Here is a 23,403-nt window from a genome sequence, read left to right as displayed (position 1 = left end):
AAGACTTGAAGCTGAAGACAAGAGACGACAAGCTGAACAAGAGACTGCTGCTGCTCAGTTACATGCCAAACAAGAAGCTGAAAATGCAGAGAGGAGACAGACATTAGAGGCCAAGTGCAGAGAGATAGATCGACTGGAGACACTCAAGAAACTAAAGGCTGCTAAGGCACAGCAGCAGGTATATGCACAGAGTATATGCTCAGATGAAGAAATGGGTGAGTTACTGCATTGCTGTGGTTCTCTGAGGATAAAGAAATATGTCACACCTCAATACGACCCAAGGGATTGCTGCTCCATTCCACAACTGGTAAACCATCTCAAACAAGAAGACAGCACCACAGTTCTAATTAGAGCGCTTGCAGAATCAGTTGTTGCAAATTGACTTCCTATACCTGAGCCAGCAGTATTCCACGGTGACCCACTTCGATATAACGACTGGAGGTTGTCCTTTCAAACTCTCATTGACAGGAAGAATTTACCAGGTGAAGAGAAGATCTACTATTTGCGAAAGTACGTAGGTGGACCTGCTAAGAAGGCAATTGAAAACTACTTCATACTGGGTACAGAGGCAGCCTACCTTTCTGCATGGGCCATCTTAGAAGAAAGATATGGAAATCCATTCCTCATTGCCGAAGCTTTCAGAGACCGACTAAGTGTATGGTGTAAACTAAATCCCAAGAATAGTTTGGAATTACAGGAATTTGTGGATTTTCTTCGTAGCTGTGAAGCAGCCATGTCTCAAATCAAAGGGCTTGATGTGCTAAATGACTGCAGTGAAAACCAAAAGATACTTACCAAACTTCCAGACTGGTTGACCTCAAAGTGTAATAGAAAGGTTATGGAAGTGGAAGAACAAAGCAGAACATTCCCAAGTTTCAGCCAGTTTGTAGCATTTCTCACACGGGAAGCCAAGATTGCGTGTAATCCTGTAACGTCCTTACATGCTCTAAAACCAACCGAAGGCAATAAGACCAAGGCCCAGAGGAACAGAAGTCCTGGCAGAAAGGCCTTAGAAACCAATTCTGATGAGAGGCCTGTGCCAGCAAGCTGTAGTCTCTGTGAAAAGCCAAACACAGTTTAGACAATTGTCGCGGATTTATGGAAAGTGAGGTTTCTGAACGACATAAGTTTATACAAGCATATAAGTTTTGCTTTGGTTGCCTGAAGCCTGGACACCGCTCAAAGGAGTGTGAAAACCAAAGGACCTGTGACACATGTAACAAAAAACATCCAACATTGCCTTCATGAAAATCGCACCAGTGACGCATGGCTCTCCGCAAGCCTTGGCAGGTCTATGGATCATGATAACATAATGCAAGAGAGGACGGACAGTTTCCAGGACAAAGACGTCAGTGTGTCAAGCAGGGCAACATCAAGCAGAATTATGCAAGACATCAAGGGCACTCATACCTCTACAGTGATACCAGTGTGGGTGTCAGCCACTCATGAACCAGAGCATGAAGTCCTTGTGTGTGCACTTCTCGACACACAAAGTGATATGACATTAATTCTGAAAGAAACTGCTGAAGCTCTCAATGCCATAAGTGAGCCAGTCCAACTAAAGCTGTCTACCATGGCCTCAAGAAACACTAGAGTGTTTTGTCAGAAACTAACAGGTCTACAAGTAAGGGGGTTCTACTCAAACAAAACAATACCCCTACCAGCCACGTACTCAAGAGAATTTATCCCAGGAAATCGAGATCATATTCCTACTCCGAGCACTGCAAGGGCATGGCCTCACCTTGAACACCTTTCGGATGAAATCGCTCCTCTGCAGGGCTGTGATGTCGGCCTGCTTATTGGCTATAACTGTCCTCAGGCTCTTGTTCCAAGACAAGTGGTGTCGGGTAGAGAACATCAACCCTTTGTGATAAAAACAGACTTAGGCTGGAGCGTGATTGGCTATGGTGACCCTCATATTGACTGCGGAGATTTGATTGGAATCAGTCATCATATCATTGTGAAGCAGGTGATGCCATGTTTGCAGCCCTTGTCTGATCTTGCATGCAAAGTGCATTTTGTCCATAGAATGCAGATTAAGGAAGTAGTCTCAGCTTCAGAGATAATGAACATTCTTGAATCCGACTTTATTGAAAGAACCCCAGATGATGGGCAAGTATCTCAAGAGGACCTAAGATTTCTGGCCAAAATGAAGGATAGTATCAGATTAAAAACTGACGGTCACTATGAAATGCCACTACCATTCAAGCAAGAAAGACCCAACTTGCCCAACAACAAGCTGTGACAGTTTGTGTAGGTGGGTGGAGCACAGAAGGATGGCAGGACAGAACTGAGTTCACAAAACTGGCTTTTATTCAGCTTTTCAGCCTATATGCACTCTCTCTCTCTCTCTCTCTCTCTCTCTCTCACACACACACACACACACACACACACATCAGTCATCTGGTTGAGGAGAGAGCTCCCTCTGCTCTCGCTCTCTCTCCTTAAATAGGGCGCGGTCACTGGGAAGACACACAAACACATTAATTAACGACAGGTGTAGTGATTCTGCCACTTACCTTCCCTGACTCCGCCCTCCTGTCACAGACCGATGCTTGACCACACCCCTGCTGCCACACAAGCCATGTGCTGTCCATTGTCTTGGGTGTGTGGAAAGGAAGTTGAAAAGAAATCAGCAGTACTATAAAGATTATACAACCTTCATGAATGAAATAATAGCAAGTGGAGATGCTGAGAAAGTCCCAGAGCAAGACCTATGCAAAACCCCAGTATGGTACATCCCACACCATGGGGTATACCATCCTCAAAAGCCGGGTAAGATACGTGTTGTTTTTGATTGTGCCGCAAGATTTCAACAGACCTCTCTGAACAACCATCTCTTGACTGGTCCTGATTTGACAAACGCCTTAGTGGGAGTACTGTGCCGCTTTCGTAAAGGTCTGATGGCAATTATGCGCGACATTGAACGTATGTTCCACCAATTTCATGTCAAGAAAGAGGACCAAGATTATTTGAGATTCCTCTGGTGGGATGGTGGAAACTTGGAGACACAGCCTTCCATCTACCGCATGAAAGTTCACCTATTTGGTGCAGCCTCCTCACCAGGCTGAGCCACCTACAGACTTAAGCACCTTGCTGTAACAGGACGTGGTCTGTTCAGTGACGACACTTTCTGGTTCATTCAAAGGAACTTTTATGCGGACAATGGCTTAGTGAGCACAGAAACCAAAGACCAAGCAATCCAATTAGTAAAGGAAGCAAGAGAAATCTGCAGCATGGGTAAACTCCATCTTCATAAGTTTGTCTCAAACTGCAAGGAAGTACTAGACTCAATTCCCAAAGAAGAATGTGCAGAAGGCACCAAAGATCTAGACTTGGCATTTGGATAGCCCCAAGTAGAAAGGGCACTTGGTGTTCAATGGTGCGTGGCCTCTGACCAGTTCCTCAGTGTATGACCCACTTGGCTTTGTGGCACCGTTCATCCTGATAGGAAAGCAAGTCCTGCAGCAGATGTGTCGAGACAAGCTTGATTGGGATGATGCTTTACCTGAAGACCTTAGGCCATTGTGGGAATCCTGGCTGATGGACTTACAAAACTTAGCTGACATCATAATACCAAGATGCTATATTCCCAAAGGCTTTAATGTCCAGCATTATGAGCACCGGCGGCACGGTGGTGTAGTGGTTAGCGCTGTCGCCTCACAGCAAGAAGGTCCTGGGTTCGAGCCCCGTGGCCGGCGAGGGCCTTTCTGTGTGGAGTTTGCATGTTCTCCCTGTGTCCGTGTGGGTTTCCTCCGGGTGCTCCGGTTTCCCCCACAGTCCAAAGACATGCAGGTTAGGTTCACTGGTGACTCTAAATTGACCGTAGGTGTGAATGTGAGTGTGAATGGTTGTCTGTGTCTATGTGTCAGCCCTGTGATGACCTGGCGACTTGTCCAGGGTGTACCCCGCCTCTTGCCCGTAGTCAGCTGGGATAGGCTCCAGCTTGCCTGCGACCCTGTAGAAGGATAAAGCGGCTAGAGATAATGAGATGAGATGAGATTATGAGCACCACCATTTCGTGGATGCCAGCACATCAGGCTATGGAGTGTGCTCATATCTCAGAGCAGTGTGTATGATGGGAGAAGTTCACTGCTCCTTAATCATGGGGACGTCAAGAGTTGCACCTACGAAGATCACTACTATTCCAAGACTGGAGCTGTCAGCAGCTGTCACAGCTGTTCGTATCAGTGACTTACTGAAAGGAGAACTTGAAGTTGACTGTCTACATGAATTTTTCTGGACAGATTCTAAGGTTGTCATCGTATACATCAATAATGATGCCAGAAGGTTCCATGTCTTTGTGGCCAACCGGGTGGAGCAAATCAAACAAAGCACAGAGTCTGTTCAGTGGCGATATGTGGCTTCTGAAGACAATCCTGCAGACTATGCGTCCAGGGGTCTCGCAGTACAGCAGCTAACAGCATCCAACTGGTTCACAGGCCCAGCATTTCTGTGGCAGAAAGAGCTCCCATGTGATGTCATGGTGGGAGAAATTTCAAATGCTGATCCTGAGCTCAAAGAGGTTTACGTTCATGACACCAAAGTTGAGGAAGAGGTATCACTTTTGGATGGCTTGCACAAGTTTTCAGACTGGTCAGGACTTGTCAGGGCTATAGCTAGACTTAAGCACAGAGTAAAACAAACCAAAGGCCCTCTGAAACGTTCCAGTGAAGCTGCAACTTTAGAGGAAAGGAAAGAAGCAGAGTTGACTTTTATAAAGATGGTCCAAGAGGTCAGTTTTTCTCAAGAACTCCAGCACCTGAAACATTGCAATGATGAGCACGCCAAAGAAAGGAACAAGTTACAGAAATTGAGTCCTTTCCTGGATAAACAAAGTATCCTCAGAGTGGGAGGACGCTTAACTCATGCAGCCCTCCATCCATATGTGAAGCATCCTGCAATCCTTCCTCAAGACAGTTACGTGTCATCACTGCTCATAAAGCATTATCATGAGAAAGTATACCATCAAGGACGTGCAATGACTATTGTGATATCACGAGAGGTGGGCTGACTCTTGGCGGGACCCTTCAATCAGTGCAAGGACACAAAGGTTAAAATAAATCAAGATTTTTAATGTTATGCCTGGAAATTAAACAGAAAAGGTAACTCAAAGCCCAATGTTCAAACAAAGATGGATTCCCAAAAGTCAAACTCAAGCAATGTCTCTGGCTTTAGAACAACAAAATTATAGGCAGGTTTCCTTCAGTCCAATATCCCATCTCAGAACAAACAAAATCTTCTGCCTTACTTTGAGTCCAGTCAACAATCCCTGTAGTCTTTAGCCCGGTGGCAGCCCAGTAGCAGGCATTCATAACACAGGTGAGTCCTTCAGTGCAAAATCCTTCAGGTAAGAATTCCAGATAAGCTTTTCAACAAATACTCTGCCCAGAAGGTTCCACTCACCAAGAGGAGTACATGAACCTCTCTCCTCTCTCCTCCACATTCACACTGGGAGTTTTTGAGCTCTCACAAAGCCCTCTTACTCATTAGGCCCTCATTGGCCACAGGTGGGGTGGCACGGTGGCGTAGTGGTTAGCGCTGTCGCCTCACAGCAAGAAGGTCCGGGTTCGAGCCCCATGGCTGGCAAGGGCCTTTCTGTGTGGAGTTTGCATGTTCTCCCCATGTCCACGTGGGTTTCCTCCGGGTGCTCCGGTTTCCCCCACAGTCCAAAGACATGTAGGTTAGGTTAACTGGTGACTCTAAATTGACCGTAGGTGTGAATGTGAATGTGAATGGTTGTCTGTGTCTATGTGTCAGCCCTGTGATGACCTGGCGACTTGTCCAGGGTGTACCCCGCCTTTCGCCCGTAGTCAACTGGGATAGGCTCCAGCTTGCCTGCGACCCTGTAGAACAGGATAAAGCGGCTAGAGATAATGAGATGAGATGAGATGGCCACAGGTGTGTTGCCGTGTTGGGTGCTGAGGGTGAAGTTCCCAACTCCACCACCAGATGGAGTTATAGCTGCCAGAAGTTGGAGCCATCTGCGTGTGACATACGTAGCGCCCCTCGACGACGCAGCCTCTCAGGATATCACACTATGAACAAGCTTTGTGCCAATGGAATATGGATTCTCGGATGTAGCAAGGCAGTGTCATCATGTATTTACAAGTGCACTAGGTGCAGGAAGTTAAGAAGGTCCCCGGAACAACAAACGATGGCAGATCTTCCTGTGGAACGTACAGAAGTTGCTCCTCTTTTTACTTATTGTGGGATGGATTGTTTTGGACCATTCTACGTTAAGGAAGGAAGGAAGGAACTGAAGTGCTACGGACTACTGCTTACCTGTATGGCTTCTAGAGCAGTGCATATTGAGATGCTTGATGATCTTTCCACTGACTCCTTCATTAATGCACTACGTGCTACCATTTCCATTCACGGACCGATCCGTCAATTAAGATGCGACCAAGGTACGAACTTTGTTGGTGCCAGAAGAGAGTTTGCTGAGGCATTAGGTGAAATGAAGAAAGAGAATTTTAGGGAAGAAGGATGCGAGTTTATTATGAATACGTCAGCTTCAAGTCATATGGGTGGTGTCTGGGAAAGGCAAATTCGCACCATCCGAAGTGTCTTAACATCTATCCTAGAGCAGTCATCCAGACAACTTGACTGCTCCTCTCTCAGGACATTCCTGTATGAAGTCATGGCTGTTATTAACAGCAGGCCGTTAACCACTGATTATCTTTGTGATGCATCTTGCCCAGAGCCCTTGACACCAAATCATATCCTGACCATGAAGTCAACGATAATCTCTCCTCCTCCTGGACAGTTTGTGAGGGAAGACCTTTATCTTCGTAAAAGATGGCATCATGTTCAGTTTTTGGCCAACAGTTTCTGGATGCAATGGAAGAAGGAATACCTCTTGAATCTTCAGTGTCAGCAGAAGTGGACCAAAGACACACACAGGTTAATGACATTGTTCTTCTGCTGGATGACATGGCTCCACGCACCCAGTGGAAGTTGGCCAAGGTCACTGAAATGCTACCAGGAAGGGATGGAAGAGTGAGGAAGCTGAAGCTGTTGATTGGCGATCCTACACTTGATCCAAAGGGTAGACGTATATCCAAACCTACTTACCTTGAACGCCCTGTTCAGAAGACTGTCACACTACTGGAGGTGGATTGAGGGACTGTTTGCACCTCTATTCTTAGTATAGATCTGCAGCTAGTCTTATATAAATAATGAAAAAGGGGTATTAAAGGTGTAATTCAAATTCATAACAAAGTTCATATTTTTCCCATTAAGAAATAAAAAAAAAAAATCAGAGAATTTTGGTGGGAGTATAACTGTCATCAGTTACTTTAATAGTATGGATCATATTTTGAATATTGAGGGTAGAAATTAATCTTTTGGTTTATGTGTTCATTTTGTGAACAGTATATGTTTGTGGGCATTATAATATGCATAGGTTCTATGCTGCATTGGGGCGGAACATTTAATTGGAAGCCACTTCCTGTGGGACATAATTTTGAGACCACACACGTAAACAGAGATATTTGGTGTAACGGTGGAAAAGGAGAATATTCATAAAGTGAATGGTTTTATGTTGCTTTGCATTAACCTTTAAGTATTGTTCTGGAAGCCATCGTGGAGAAAGGTGGAAGTTATTAGCTCCTTTGGTGATAAGCTGCCAGCGAGGTATGTGACCTAATGTTTGTAATAGTTAGCTAACCTAGCTTGCTAGTTGGCTATGTTCATTTAATGATGTCTGTTAAATGAGATTAGCAACAGTTTAATTGTTTTATTATCAGTTTTCACAGGACGAATTGAACAACGATGGAATAAAGGAGTTCCCTGTGTTTTAATCGAAAACTTCGTGTCTGCGTGTTACTGGGGGAGCTACACCGTTTGACAAAACTCTCAGCAAAACAAGAACACAGCAAGGGCTGAACTGATGAATTTCAAGTTATACTACCATTTCTGTTACTCCATTAACTAACTAATCATGCATAAATGTTAGCATTTTCCACCAGCCCACAATCTGGCTATTTGAACATGGCACTGTTTTGAAATCCATCAATGGCACTGACAAGCATGGACAATTTGATCTGATTAGTTTCCATAGCACCCAGTGTATTTAAGTGACTGCTGATATGCATGAGAAGAGCACATGTCCAAGAGCCATGAAAAAGAACAGACTGGAGAAAAACAAATCCCAGAGAGAGAGAGAGAGAGAGAGAGAGAGAGAGAGAGAGAAATTCAAGCCCCTAATTAAACGAATCCTTACTTGCAGCTTTCTATGTTGTTCCCAGCAATGGCATTGAAAGCGTGAAATCCTCTGAGCTTATTAATTTCAATTATTTCAATACAGCCAGTGTAGTTGTATAAAGGCTCAGCTCCCTAAGGGAAAAGAGGAAAGAAGACAGTGTTCTTTTCTCCAAGAAATCAACAACACAAGCACATGCTTGAAGTGATTTAAATTCAGTGAGTATAAGGCATTGTGAATGTTAAGCCATGCTGCACACAATATAATCACTGTATCCTGTAGAAAATTATAAAATGTTTTTTAAATCACTTAGCATTTACATGTACATATGTCTCATGAGACTGCAAATGTTCCTGCATAAGACAAAAGCCAGATAGCTCAGAACTTGGCAGGACACATTTACTCTGAAAAGTTTTTTTTTTTTTTGGATAAAACAGTCATTCTCTGTTGTTGAATGGCTCTTGCTCCTAAGGTCTCTTCTTTTTTCCAAATTTCACAGTAGAATCTGAAATGGTATGTACCCCCATACTCAATGGCCTTGAGCTCTACTGTTTGATTTACCTCTGGTGCAGATCCTCCCTAAGAAATTAGCAACTGATTCATGGCCCTGTGTGTCTAAATCTTGGAACATGGGTCTGTCTCAGAAACTGGGTACTGTGGGGGTACCCCACTAAATATACTCACAGTCAATAAACTATATGGTTTTGAATGGTGATGTTAGTTTTAATTTGAAATAAAATGATGAAAGAAATAATACAGATAAAACTAAATCTTTTATGTGAATACTCTATTCAGAATTCGGAAAAATTCTGCAAATTTGTGGGAAAATGGCGTCTTGATCTGGGACATGATAAATGGTTGACTACATCGCATTCCCTTAAAAAGGTTGTAGTCCACTGAAAAGTCTACAATTATCACTAATTGTATTTTAAGTTGTAACTTCATACACCTAAGGATTGGTGCGCTCACAGAATAATCATAACCGTAATAAAACATCATGCAAAATATTTGATCACCGTTGTAACTCCATTTTCCGCATACCCAAAACCAATACGATCGTGTGTTTTGATCTAAACAGAAAGCCTCAGGGTCAAGGTCACTACCTCACCAAAAGTAGTAACTTAAAATCACTACGCCATATAAAAATTTAGTTATAAATCTGCGATTTTGATTTTTAAAACAAAAGCTGAAAGTTAGGTATAGAATATGTTTCTTACAGAATATGTTACGATGGTAGCTGGTCTTGTATGAATTTCTGAGCTATAAAATGAGTTGTGGTCTATTTTTTACCATAACGTGTTATTTGTGTGTGGGGAAGGACACACATTAACAATTTGCATGTGTAGAATGGAATTTTCCACTCCAACAGTTAGAAGTTGCTCGTGCTTCCATTTGTGGTCTTTCTGTTACGCGGGTGATCTGTTTGGACATTATCACTGAAAAGGTGAGTTTTGACAGTTTTATTTTGTTTTTGTCTTGCAGTATAAGGCTATAGAATGTTTCTTTTTCATCTTACTTTCATATTTCGTAGTGTTTGCGTATTTTTGGCCAATATTTTGCAACCATGGTCAATGTAGATCGAACTTTTGATAGAATCTACAGCCAGTCATTTTGCCCCGCCCCCGCCTTGCGCTCTGTCCGGTGCGTTAGTGATGTCCCGATGCTCACGCGCTGCAACAGACACCTGCGCGACCTTCAACCGGTACAGTCACTGTTCTTTTACCAGCGCCGTTATTCTCATCTTTCCGGTGTGTTCTTGATTTTTCCATTATGTCCTATTGTCCTATTTCGCCATATCAAATACCCAAAATGTATCATATTATTCATATTTAAGTGAATAATCAATTCAGTCATCATAACTTGGCATTTTTAACCCAAGCAATCAAAAAGAGGAAATTTATTCAATATTTTCACTCATCTGTGAAGGAGGGGCTTTAATTCTTCATGATGTAGTTATTTTATCTCATCTCATTATCTCTAGCCGCTTTATCCTGTTCTACAGGGTCGCAGGCAAGCTGGAGCCTATCCCAGCTGACTATGGGCGAAAGGCGGGGTACACCCTGGACAAGTCGCCAGGTCATCACAGGGCTGACACATAGACACAGACAACCATTCACACCTACAGTCAATTTAGAGTCACCAGTTAGCCTAACCTGCATGTCTTTGGACTGTGGGGGAAACCGGAGCACCCGGAGGAAACCCACGCGGACACGGGGAGAACATGCAAACTCCGCACAGAAAGGCCCTCGCCGGCCACGGGGCTCAAACCCGGTCCTTCTTGCTGTGAGGCGACAGCGCTAACCACTACACCATCGTGCCGCCCTAGTTATTTTATCTCATCTCATCTCATTATCTCTAGCCGCTTTATCCTTTTACAGGGTTGCAGGCAAGCTGGAGCCTATCCCAGCTGACTATGGGCGAAAGGCGGGGTACACCCTGGACAAGTCGCCAGGTCATCACAGGGCTGACACATAGACACAGACAACCATTCACACTCACATTCACACCTACGGTCAATTTAGAGTCACCAGTTAACCTAACCTGCATGTCTTTGGACTGTGGGGGAAACCGGAGCACCCGGAGGAAACCCACGCAGACACGGGGAGAACATGCAAACTCCGCACAGAAAGGCCCTCGCCAGCCCCGGGGCTCGAACCCAGGACCTTCTTGCTGTGAGGCGACAGCGCTAACCACTACACCACCGTGCCACCCCTAGTTATTTTATATGTAAATCAATTTTACAAAAGTATTTGAATTGTAATAAAAAAAAAATTCCACACTGGAGGTCAGATAAAGCAAGATGCTATCTTTATTCTTATTAAACATGACAAAAGAAACATTGAGTATTAGGTAAATGCAAAAAAAATAGTAAAATTAGAAAATTTATTTTTTGACCATAATGTCCCAAATGAGAGACCAGTTTCTGAGATGGACCCACATACAGTACATGGCAATCATCCCATATCTTGCTCAAAAGGTTAGAGTTCTGTCATTCACTATTTGCCACATATCCAAGATTGTCAGGATCCTAGAGAATTATAGAATGTTTAGAACTGCTCTGATGTTGACTCTTCTCACAACTTGTATTCAGAGGCAGGAGAATGCTGAGTCATGTCTGTCTTGAATATTTACATAGAATGGTGTCCTCTGAGATCCCTTCATTTGGCTGATTTTAGAATGCAACATACATGTACCCTTTATCACCCTACATATCCCATAATACTGTGTGTGAGCTAAAGTGCAGCACCTTGGGTGCATAAGACACGATATAAACTGTTTTGAGAGTATGCCACTCATGAAACAATGGATGAAGGCAGCTGCCTTCTATTTTGGACAGTGGCTAATACCCAGGAGAGTTATAGGGGTTATCTCCCTGTCACAGCTCAATGGAACAGCACCATCCACAGGCTTGGAGAGTACTGCTCTCCTTCTGCTTGTTGAAAAGCCTCCATTCAGGACACTAGAAGGTACACTATAGCCCCTTTCAACCAATACAAACCAGGTGCTAGTTCTGGGCCGCTGCTGGTTTGGAGTTGGTTCAATCTATGAGTGGTCTCAGAACCAGTTTCCTTTTCCACTAGATTGAGAGCCATCATAGAGCCATGTCATGACACGACTATATATGTTGCCACTTTCCCAGATGCTTGCCCCATTAATGCAACTAGCCTGGCCTGCTAGCATTGGTAGCACCAAGCAGAATGACAATGTTGGACGACATCATTTCTTTTTCTTCTTCGGATCGTAAAAAAATGTATGAAATGTATAAATGGTGGTCACAAAGTTTTAGCTGGTCTTGTTGGTCATGATAATCCTGCCCCTAGCCCCTGATATAAGTGCTTCCTGGTTTTAGACCAGTTTTGGTGCTGCTTTGGAACCTTCCTGGCTGAGAACCAGTTCTTTGGCTGTTGAAACATGAAGAACTGGCCCAAAATTAGGCACCAGCTCCAAACAAGGCCCGGAACTGCTTTGGTAGAAAAGGGATATATATGGCCAAAAGTATGTTAACACCTGACCATCACATCACAAGTTCGAAGAACAAAATTTTCTAGAATGTGTTTGTATGCTTTAACATTAAAAGTGACCTTTAACTACAGCTAAGGGGCCTAAACCTCTTCCTGCATGACAATGCCCCTGTGCTCAAATTGAGATTTATGAAGACCTGGTTTGCCAAGGCTGGAGTAGAAGAACTTGAGTGGCTGACAGAGGTCTGACCTCAACCCCACTGTACACTTTTGGGATGAACTGGAACACCAACTACACCCCAGGCTTTCGCGCCTGCCATCATTGCCTGACCTCACTAATGCTCTTATGCCTGGATGGGCAAATCATGTTCCAAAATCTAGTGGAAAGCCTTCAATGAAGAGAGGAGGCTGTTAAGGGTGCAAAGAGAGATGGATGCCCATGATCTTGTAATATGGGCGTGATGGTCAGATGTCTACTTACTTTTGGCCATATAGTGTATCACCATGTATAATATCCTCCCCCATACTGGTGTTGCTCCTGCCTTCAGAACTATAGCTTCTTTAGCTTCCAGTGATCCCTTTCTTTGGTACATGTCCAATAACCACATGACTGATTTTAATGATGAGCAACTACCCCTGTTTTTAATTCATTACAACCCCACACTGGGTCCTATCTGGGGGTTATATGATACTGATATTGTGGTTTGTTGCTGTCAAGTGTGTTTATCAGGGAATCATCCATGCTTTTTCTTATTTGTTCTTACCCATACTTATTACTTATTCAAGCCCAACCTGCTTAGTTCTGAGGATTAATTAAGCTCCATTCACTCTAAAAGCCTAAACACCAATCTCTAATTCAATTTATTTTCTCAGGTCGTTGACCTTATTCAATGTGGCCTATATTTAACTGTAGTATGAACACCTTCTTGAACTAACCTTGCATGTACAAATCGCCAAAAAGCAAATGCAGCTTCATATTTCATTTTTGAACAGCTGCTTGGGTCAATGTTGGTCTGTTACATAGAATTCAAACTATTTTTTTTATTTCTTTGTGTGTCAAGTTATGCAGAAATTATGTTTCATGCTACTTGCACCCTGCAGCCAGAGTGAGGAGTTTGTTTCTATGGTAACCATTAATGACTCCAGTCAACTTACATAAATCTCACAAGATTCAGCGGCACAGAATTACATTCTATACTGACAGTGTGAAACTACAGTGTGAACACAGACCTGCATGTCCTGCATTTCTCCAACATCCTTTATTTCTGTCTTTTCACATTGCCTGTCTGATATTTGTGATAATTTTTCTTCTATTACTCGAACAGTTTGAATCTACACATTGATACCTGTGTACTATACACTTGCATTTGCAACCACCTCTGACTCACCATCATTGCATCATATATAAACACAGCCTGCCTCTCATCCAGAACAAAGAAAATAATTTTAATAGAAGATGTCTACTGCTGCATGAACTAAGGCATGAAAAATTTTAATCTGTCATGTATTAATACAAAAAAACCCAAAACAAACAAACAAACAAACAAACAAACAATGCATAATCTTACCTTATATGAAGAATAAGTGAGAGGCAGACCTCCTACAAAAACGTGGCCAGTTGTTTGGAAAGTTACTCCTAACCAGTAATTGTTTGGATTACTTTGAGCATGTTGAAAGCCAGACACAGTAACCTCTGCTTCACATGGAGCGAGAGCCTGTCTGTGGAGGAAAAGCGTTTTATTAAAATAATGGCTCACAGAATAGTCAAGAATATGGATGAAGATGAGAACTACATAACTGCATGCAGGCAGTGAAATCATATTAGAATATTTAAAGCTAACATTAGGACCATGTTTATCTCTTTGCTCAGCGGTAGTAAATATGCTGAATTTAATGATCTCTAGTTTACTTTGCAGCAAAGATATAACACTCTCCTTTTTATGTTCAGAATATTTCTTCTTTGCCTTAGGAAACAACAATTATTATAAAAGCCAAGCAATCTAATTTGCATTTTATGGCTATGTTTTACCTCTTTTTAATACTCACACCAAAACAGTTTGTGGAGAATATGATAAACATTGTTTCCATGGATACAGAAGAGAAAGGAGTGCTTTAAAAGCAAAGGAGAATACATAATGAATTTGGTATTCATTATTTTCTGTTCGACATGGCACATCAAATTTTAGCACACAGTTATGACTTTAAAGTTCTCACTTTTCTCCTCTACACATGATTTATTCCCCTGTTTTTATAATGACTCAGTGTTAAAAACATGGACAAGGAAATGACAGGAGAGAAAAAAACATCTCACATGTCTCTAAGCAATTTATAAAGTCATGAATTGCAGTTTTGGTCTCTACATGGAATATAAATATCATTGAATAAGGGTGCCTTTTATTGATTTATCTCACACTAAAATGAGAAAAAAATCTAACCTTTTACTGAAGTAAATTTATTCTAAGGAAAACCTTATCCAAATAAACATTTCAATTATTGACAGACTTAGATATTCATCTCTCTCTCTCTCTCTCTCTCTCTCTCTCTCTCTCTATATATATATATATATATATATATATATATATATATATATAGGGCGGCACGGTGGTGTAGTGGTTAGCGCTGTCGCCTCACAGCAAGAAGGTCCGGGTTCGGGCCCCTTGGCCAGCAAGGGCCTTTCTGTGTGGACTTTGCATGTTCTCCCCGTGTCCATGTGGATTTCCTCCGGGTGCTCCGGTTTCCCCCAAACACATGCAGGTTAGGTTAACTGGTGACTCTAAATTGACTGTAGGTGTGAGTGTGAATGGTTGTCTGTGTCTGTGTGTCAGCCCTGTGATGACCTGGCGACTTGTCCAGGGTGTACCCCGCCTTTCACCCATAGTCAGCTGGGATAGGCTCCAGCTTGCCTGCGACCCTGTAGAACAGGATAAAGCGGCTAGAGATAATGAGATGAGATGATTTATATAAGTTAATCAGTTATTCCATAAAAGTGAGTCGTACATGAACTGACAGCCGACTCGGCGTTCCATGCCACGTCCATGTACAACAAGATTGAATGGAATAACTGTTTTATTCTCTCCACATTTACTGGATTTTGAGAAACAGAGCATTTTTAATTTTTTGCAAATTCGATCAATAAAAACTTCATACAAAACGTCCGATAAAATAATTTCCGCTTAGAATGTAAACAAACCAGGTGAAATGACAGTAGCAATTTGTGAAAAATGCTCATTCATCTCATCTCATTATCTCTAGCCGCTTTATCCTTCTACAGGGTCGCAGGCAAGCTGGAGCCTATGCCAGCTGACTACGGGCGAAAGGCGGGGTACACCCTGGACAAGTCACCAGGTCATTACAGGGCTGACACATAGACACAGATAACCATTCACACTCACATTCACACCTACGGTCAATTTAGAGTCACCAGTTAACCTAACCTGCATGTCTTTGGGGGAAACCGGAGCACCCGGAGGAAACCCACGCGGACATGGGGAGAACATGCAAATTCCACACAGAAAGGCCCTCGCCGGCCCCGGGGCTCGAACCCAGGACCCTCCCGCTGTGAGGCGACAGCGCTAACCACTACACCACCGTGCCGGCCCGTGAAAAATGCTATAATAATAATTCTTGAAAAATAAAGAAGATACGTTCTTATCAAATACTTTCATTCCATATTTTGTTGTTTTTTTTTATATTTTTTGGGGTTTTGTTTTCGAGTAGAGTTTTTATTTTGTCCTTGGTTGGTTGACAAAATAAAAACTCTACTCAAAAATAACCCCCCCCAAAATACACAAAAACCCAACAAAATATGGAATGAAAGTATTGATAGTAAGAACATATCTTTTTTTATTTTTCAAGAATTATTATTATAACATTTTTTCACAAATTGCTACTGTCATTTCACCGGTTTGTTTACATTCTAAACGGAAAGGATTTTGTCGGACGTTTTGTCTAAAGTTTTTATTTATTGAATTTGCAAAAAATAAAAATAAAAAATGCTCTGTTTCTCAAAATTGAATAAATGTGGATAGAATAAAACAGTTATTCCACTCAAGCTTGTCGTACATGGCTTATAGCTGACTCAGCACTACGCGCCTCACTGGCTATCAGCTCATGTCTGACTCAATTTCATGGAATAACTGTTAAATATTCTATCCACATTCAGTGGATATAAGCAATCGCGTAGTCTGCTTGGCTACTCTACTGCTAGGCTATCAGCTCGTATAAGAGAAAAACAAAATGGCGGAGTGCATCAAGTCAGATATATCACTTTGTTATCAAGTATTTAAAAGAAACAGACATAGCTAAAATAATATAGTTGCTTCCCCCCAATATTGCCTGTTCCACACTCCAGCCCAGTTGGTGGCAGTATTGCACCTTTAAATTGGTTTGCCAATGGCCAAAAAACCCTAAAGAGGAAGAAGAAAATGGCAGTCCATGTTACTGAACCAACCGAAGACAAAATGAAAACTCAACTCGAAAACAAACCCCTCCCCCCAAAAAAAAGCAACAAAATATGGAATGATAGTATTTCATGGTAATAACATATTTTTTTTATTTTTCAAAAATTATTATTATAGCATTTTTCACAAATTCCTACTGTCATTTCACCAGTTTGTTTACATTCCAAGTGGAAATGATTTTGTCGGATGTTTTATATAAAGTTTTTATTTATCAAATTTGCAAAAAATAAAAATGCTCTGTTTCTCAACATCCAGTGAATGTGGACAGAACAAAACAGTTATTCCACTCAATCTTGTCGTACATGGCTTATAACTGACTCAGTGCTACGCGCCTTGTCGGCTATCAGCTCATATACAATTTGATTTCATGGAATAACTGTTTACACACACACACACTGTATATCATATACAGTACCAGTACACTTCATGTTCATGTCTTAAAGTAATAATGGACTGTCATTTCTCTTTACTTAGTTGAGTGGTTCTTCAAATAATTTGGATTACTACAGTTGTGGAATAGTGCTATTTATTTTTTTATTATTATTTACTGTTTGATCTCAAACACATTAAAAAGGCAAGAAACTTCACTAATTAATTTTTGTCAAGGCACACCTGTTAACTGGAAATCATTCCAGGTGACTACCTCATGAAGCTGGTTAAGATAATGCCAATAGTGTGCAACGCTTTAAGGTTTGAAGAATCTAAAATATGAAACATGTTTTGGTTTTATTTTTTAACACTTTTTTTTGTTTACCACATAATTCCATTTGTTTCATCTCATCTCATTATCTCTAGCCGCTTTATCCTTCTACAGGGTCGCAGGCAAGCTGGAGCCTATCCCAGCTGACTACGGGCGAAAGGCGGGATACACCCTGGACAAGTCGCCAGGTCATCACAGGGCTGACACATAGACACAGACAACCATTCACACTCACATTCACACCTACGGTCAATTTAGAGTCACCAGTTAACCTAACTTGCATGTCTTTGGACTGTGGGGGAAACCGGAGCACCCGGAGGAAACCCACGCGGACATGGGGAGAACATGCAAACTCCACACAGAAAGGCCCTCGCCGGCCCCGGGGCTCAAACCCAGGACCTTCTTGCTATGAGGCGACAGCGCTAACCACTACACCACCGTGCCGCCCCCATTTGTTTCATATGTTATTTAATAGTTTTGATGTCTTTAGTATTGTTCTACAATGTAGAAAATAGTCAAAATACAGAAAAACCTATGAATGAGTAGGTGTGTTCAAACTTTTGACTGGTACTGTATATTATCTTTTACTAAATATCTTTTATTTTATTTATTTTTCACCTCCTGTTTCACTCAAGTATGAATATAAGGTTGCATAGAGACCACATTCCCTTAGTCATTTATCACCATGGGGACAATTAGAGAACACACAATGTTGTTAACCTTTATGAATCATCTAGTGGGTATAAAAATGGCTACATACCCGAAATCCACTGTTAAAGCAATAATTAACAAGTTTGAAACAACCTGAGCTGTAATGAACCTGCATAGAAGATGATAGTATATTATTCCCCACGTACAGTGAGAAAGATGGTTAGAAAGACAAAAAGGATTATCATTGGAAATTTGTACAAGATGTAGGCAATTTGGGGTCAAAAAGATTCCAAATCTACAATTAGATACCATCTTTATGTCAACAAAATATTTTTGTACCAAAAGAAAGCATTTTCTTTCAATTAACCACAAATATGAGCACTTGGATGCTACTGGAACACTGACTGGACCTGGGTTCAATGGGAAAATGAGACATAAATCAGCTTTTTGACAACAAATACTTCAGGATGGTCATACAGAAAAGAACCTAAATCCCCTTTGTTAAGTATCGAGAAGGATCTGTGGTGATGATGTGAGGATATTTTTCTTCCAAAGGCCCTAAGAACCTTGCTAGGACTCTTGGTATCATGGACCTGCTGAACACAAGGAGATTTTAAATGAAAATCTAGCAGCATGTGTGAAGAACTGGGTCGGGGTTGGTTCTTCCAGTAGAACAATGATCCACAAGATATCTCCAAATACACAAAACATGATTCAGTGACAAACGAATAGAGTTTTTGACACAGCTGTCCAAGACTCCTGTCCTAAACCCCTTTGAAACCCTGTGAAGTGAACTATAATAATAATAATAATAATAATAATAATAAGTATTTATTGCATAAGCTAAAATTACATATCCTATGTAACGATATATAAAAACTAAAGGGCAAAAAGATTACAGAATAATATAAGCTAAATGTTTCAAACATAATATGTAGTACTAAAGTGTAATAATGCTACATGAGATATGGATAATTGCAAATAATAATAATAACAAATGTGATGTACAACTTCTAATTAGGCGGCACGGTGGTGTAGTGGTTAGCGCTGTCGCCTCACAGCAAAAAGGTCCGGGTTCGAGCCCCATGGCCGACGAGGGCCTTTCTGTGCGGAGTTTGCATGTTCTCCCCGTGTCCGTGTGAGTTTCCTCCGGGTGCTCCGGTTTCCCCCACAGTCCAAAGACATGCAGGTTAGGTTAACTGGTGACTCTAAATTGACCGTAGGTGTGAATGTGAATGCTTGTCTGTGTCTATGTGTCAGCCCTGTGATGATCTGGTGACTTGTCCAGGGTGTACCCCACCTTTATCTAAACATGATCCAGAAGCGCAGACATCTTCTCTGGGCCAAGGCTCATTTAAAATGGACTGTGGCAAACTGAAAAACTGTTCTGTGGTCAGACAAATCAAAATTTGAAGTTCTTTATGGAAATCAGGGATGCCGTGTCATTCGGACTAAAGAGGAAAAGGACGAACCAAGTTGTTATCAGCGCTCAGTTAAGAAGCCTGCATCTCTGATGGTATGGGGTTGCATTAGTGTGTGTGGCATGGGCAGCTTACACATCTGGAAAGACACCATCAATGCTGAAAGGTATAGCCAGGTTCTAGAGCAACGTATGCTCCCATCCAGATGACATCTCTTTCAGGGAAGACCTTGCATTTTCCAACATGACAATGCCAAACCACATACTGCATCAATTACAGCATCATGGCTGCATAGAAGAAGGGTCCGGGTACTGAACTGGCCAGCCTGCAGTCCAGATCTTTCACCCATAGAAAACATTTGGTGCATCATAAAACGGAAGATATGACAAAAAAGACCTAAGACAGTTGAGCAACTAGAATCCTACATTAGACAAGAATGGGTTAACATTCCTATCCCTAAACTTGAGCAACTTGTCTCCTCAGTCCCCAGACGTTTACAGACTGTTGTAAAGAGAAAAGGGGATGTCTCACAGTGGGAAACATGGCCTTGTCCCAACTTTTTTGAGATGTGTTGTTGTCATGAAATTTAAAATCACCTAATTTTTCTCTTTAAATGATACATTTTCTCAGTTTAAACATTTGATATGTCATCTATGTTCTATTCTGAATAAAATATGGAATTTTGAAATTTCCACATTATTGCATTCCATTTTTATTTACAATTTGTACTTTGTCCCAACGTTTTTGGAATCGGGGTTGTGTGTGTATATATATATATATATATATATATATATATATATATATATATATATATATATGGCGGCATGGTGGTATAGTGGTTAGCACCGTTGCCTCACAGCAAGAAGGTCCGGGTTCGAGCCCCGTGGCCAGCGAGGGCCTTTCTGTGCAGAGTTTGCATGTTCTCCCGTGTCCGCGTGGGTTTCCTCCGGGTGCTCCGGTTTCCCCCACAGTCCAAAGACATGCAGATTAGGTTAACTGGTGACTCTAAATTGACCGTAGGTGTGAATGCGAGTGTGAATGGTTGTCTGTGTCTATGTGTCAGCCCTGTGATGACCTGGCGACTTGTCCAGGGTGTACCCCGCCTTTCGCCCGTAGTCAGCTGGGATAGGCTCCAGCTTGCCTGCGACCCTGTAGAAGGATAAAGCGGCTAGAGATAATGAGATGAGATGAGATATATATATTAAACAGAGATGGGGCCACTAACACTGCCCTGGGTGGTGCCTTGGTTGACCTCCTTTCAATGCTCTACAAAGGCATTGTGGATGACCCTTTGTTGCCTATGTTAAAAAAAAAATAGATACAGATTCATAACATATGGATTCAATGTACGTTTTTTAAGTTTTTCAGATAGTAAACAATCCTGAATTGAAAAGAAGACTCAATGCTGTTATGCTGGAAAGGTGCACACAGCACCCAATACAGGGGTGTCAATAATCGTGATTTTTTTTTGTTAAAAATTTATTTTTGATCAGGATTATTTATTTTCTCAAATTAGAGATTAGCTTTCTCTTATATTTTCCATGTGATATGAAGCTAAAAAAGACATTTTTTCACAACATTACTTTTAACATATCTTTAGCAAGGACACCGATAACGTGACTGTTATGTAGCAGAGGAGTAATGTAGAAGAACACAATTCAGGCTAAATGGATAAAAAGCTTTGCACGCTTATCTAGAGTGCTGTACTTTAACACCTCCCCATCCCCTGGCCTTGACTGGGAGTCTGTGAAACCATGTTCATTTTCAAATATATGTTGATCAAGCCTCATCATTCACAAAAGTTTGTGCTATTTTCCCACCTCTACCCCCTCCTCAGGCTGTCCCCCCTCTCAGCTGCTACCCCCACCCCCAGTCCACTTTTTAGCAGTTTTGAAAATATGCAGTGGGCAGAGTTATGCTAAGGTGTGTGGATGAGGTTACACTTTAAGAAAGCTTTAGCTCCACCCACTTAGCACAATCATGCCACATCATAAATCCCTGAAAGGCTTGTTATGTGGCATTGTGACATCCACGTCAGTTCATTTTATAAACCTTATAAACCACACATAGTGTGAACTTACATGAAATCACCTTTATTTTAAACTTGTTTTTCTTAAAAAAACTTACAACAGAGGAATTTTTCAATTTGTTGAATTGAAAAATGAACATGAAAAATGGCATGAAATATTCCAATAAACTTTTCTGTGAATGTATCTTTCAGAAGAGTATAAATTATGCTAATTTACACATATTTAACTACACAAAGTCTTATTCAATAACTAATTAACTAAATAAATAAATCCATTTTGATATTTTTTGCTTTTAAAAAATACACTATTCACTTGTAAAGTCTTACATGCTTAATCTCAAATTGATTTCTAAAAAGTATTGTGATTTTACCATCAATGTTTTAAAGGGAGCCCATTTTGAAAAAAAAAGTACTATTCAGTGCTTTTATCATTTGGGTATCTGGAGTGTCTACCAACCCACAAACTTTAAAATAAGAAACTCCAATCAGTTTCTTTTGGGCTGCCTATTTGAGAAAACATGTGCTTCAACAAGTCGTTCAGATTTGGCTCCCTATTTATGTCACAAGGGTTGCTCATTAGAATTATGCCACCCCCCTCATCTGAGTATCTCCACTCATGACTTGAGTACTGCTTTTGTGAATGAATATTCACAAGGATATTATTCATTAATTCATTAATATTAATATTTTGATTTCATGAATTTAGTGAATTTAAATAATATTTTGACTTAATGAATATTGATATTCATTAATATTCCTGAGCTGTGCTTCTCTCCATCAGTGAGGCACTTCATGCAGCATGTGCCACCTCCCTCTCCTCTGTCCTGATTCTCTTTGACCTTTCTACTGTATTTGACACCATTGATCACCCCATCCTCCTGTCATCCCCATCAGCACTGGGGATCTATGGGATAACCCTGGATTGGTTCAAGTCCTACCTCTCTGGTCGCTCTTTCCAGGTTACCTAGGCTGGTACAGCATCACCAGGCCCACTTACCACTGGTGTCACCCAATGTTCAATCCTTGGTCTGCTTCTCTTCACCCTATACACCAAGTCTGTCAGCCTGATTATCTCTGCTCAAGGTCTATCCTACCACTGCTATGCTGATGACACTCAATTGTTTCTCTGTTTTCCTCTTTCTGACACACAGGCCTCTGCTTGCATCTCTGCTTGCCTCCATGACCTCCAGAGCTGGATGGACAACCACCACCTGAAGCTCAAACCAGGCAAGACAGAGGTGATCTTCATTCCCACTCCCTCCTCTTCACCCTTGGATTTTGTCATCTCCCTGGGGGACATCTTTATGTCACCTTCACCCAGTGCGGAGATCCGAGGGGTGGTGTTCGACAACAGACTCTCCTCTTTGAAGAACATCACTGCAGTGACCCAGACATGATTTCTCCTTTACAACATTCGAATGATCCACCCCTTCCTCCCCACCTACTCTACTTAGCTCCTGGTCCAAGTGCTGATCCTCTCCCACTTGTGCCGCTTTTCCACTACAAACGCAGCTGAGTTGGGCTGAGCTGTGCCGTGCTGAGTTGGGCTGAGTCGAGCTGAGTGGGGCTGTTGGAGTTGCATTTCGACTACAACTGCGCTGAACCGTGCTGGCTGGAAGTGGGTGGACACATTGGGTGGAGTTAGCGAAAGTGGGTGGACTTCACATGATGTCGTTAGGCGGCGCAAACAGTGACATCAGTGATCTTTTAAGCGGTAGTCTCACGACCCGGATAGTAAACAATAAACATGGAGGACATGGAGTCGTTAGTGTTGCTGGTCTTGGTGCTGTGGCTTGTTGTCACCGACAACACCAACAGATACTGGCAAGAGCGTATAGATGAGGCGAGGCGCATAAGGCTTCAGAAATTCTCGTAATTCGTAATTCTTCTTCTTCCGTGTTTACGGTGTTTACAGATCCCAGCGTGCTCGTGGGGCGTGTGTGGGCATGTGAGGACACTCCTCCTCACCAATCA

General features: G+C 41.8%; 1 protein-coding gene across 1 annotated transcript in view; it reads right to left on the bottom strand.

Annotated features, from left to right (window-relative positions):
* Positions 1–23,403, bottom strand: part of eys (eyes shut homolog) — an 877,903-nt gene that overhangs the window by 259,422 nt on the left and 595,078 nt on the right. The window contains 2 exon segments of the mRNA XM_060915649.1: positions 8,228–8,340; positions 13,737–13,887. Of these exon segments, the coding sequence (XP_060771632.1) occupies positions 8,228–8,340; positions 13,737–13,887 (264 nt within the window).

The sequence above is a fragment of the Neoarius graeffei genome, chromosome 3, assembly GCF_027579695.1.
Source record: "Neoarius graeffei isolate fNeoGra1 chromosome 3, fNeoGra1.pri, whole genome shotgun sequence".
NCBI lineage: Eukaryota > Metazoa > Chordata > Actinopteri > Siluriformes > Ariidae > Neoarius > Neoarius graeffei.
This window is presented reverse-complemented; position numbering and strand designations above follow the sequence as displayed.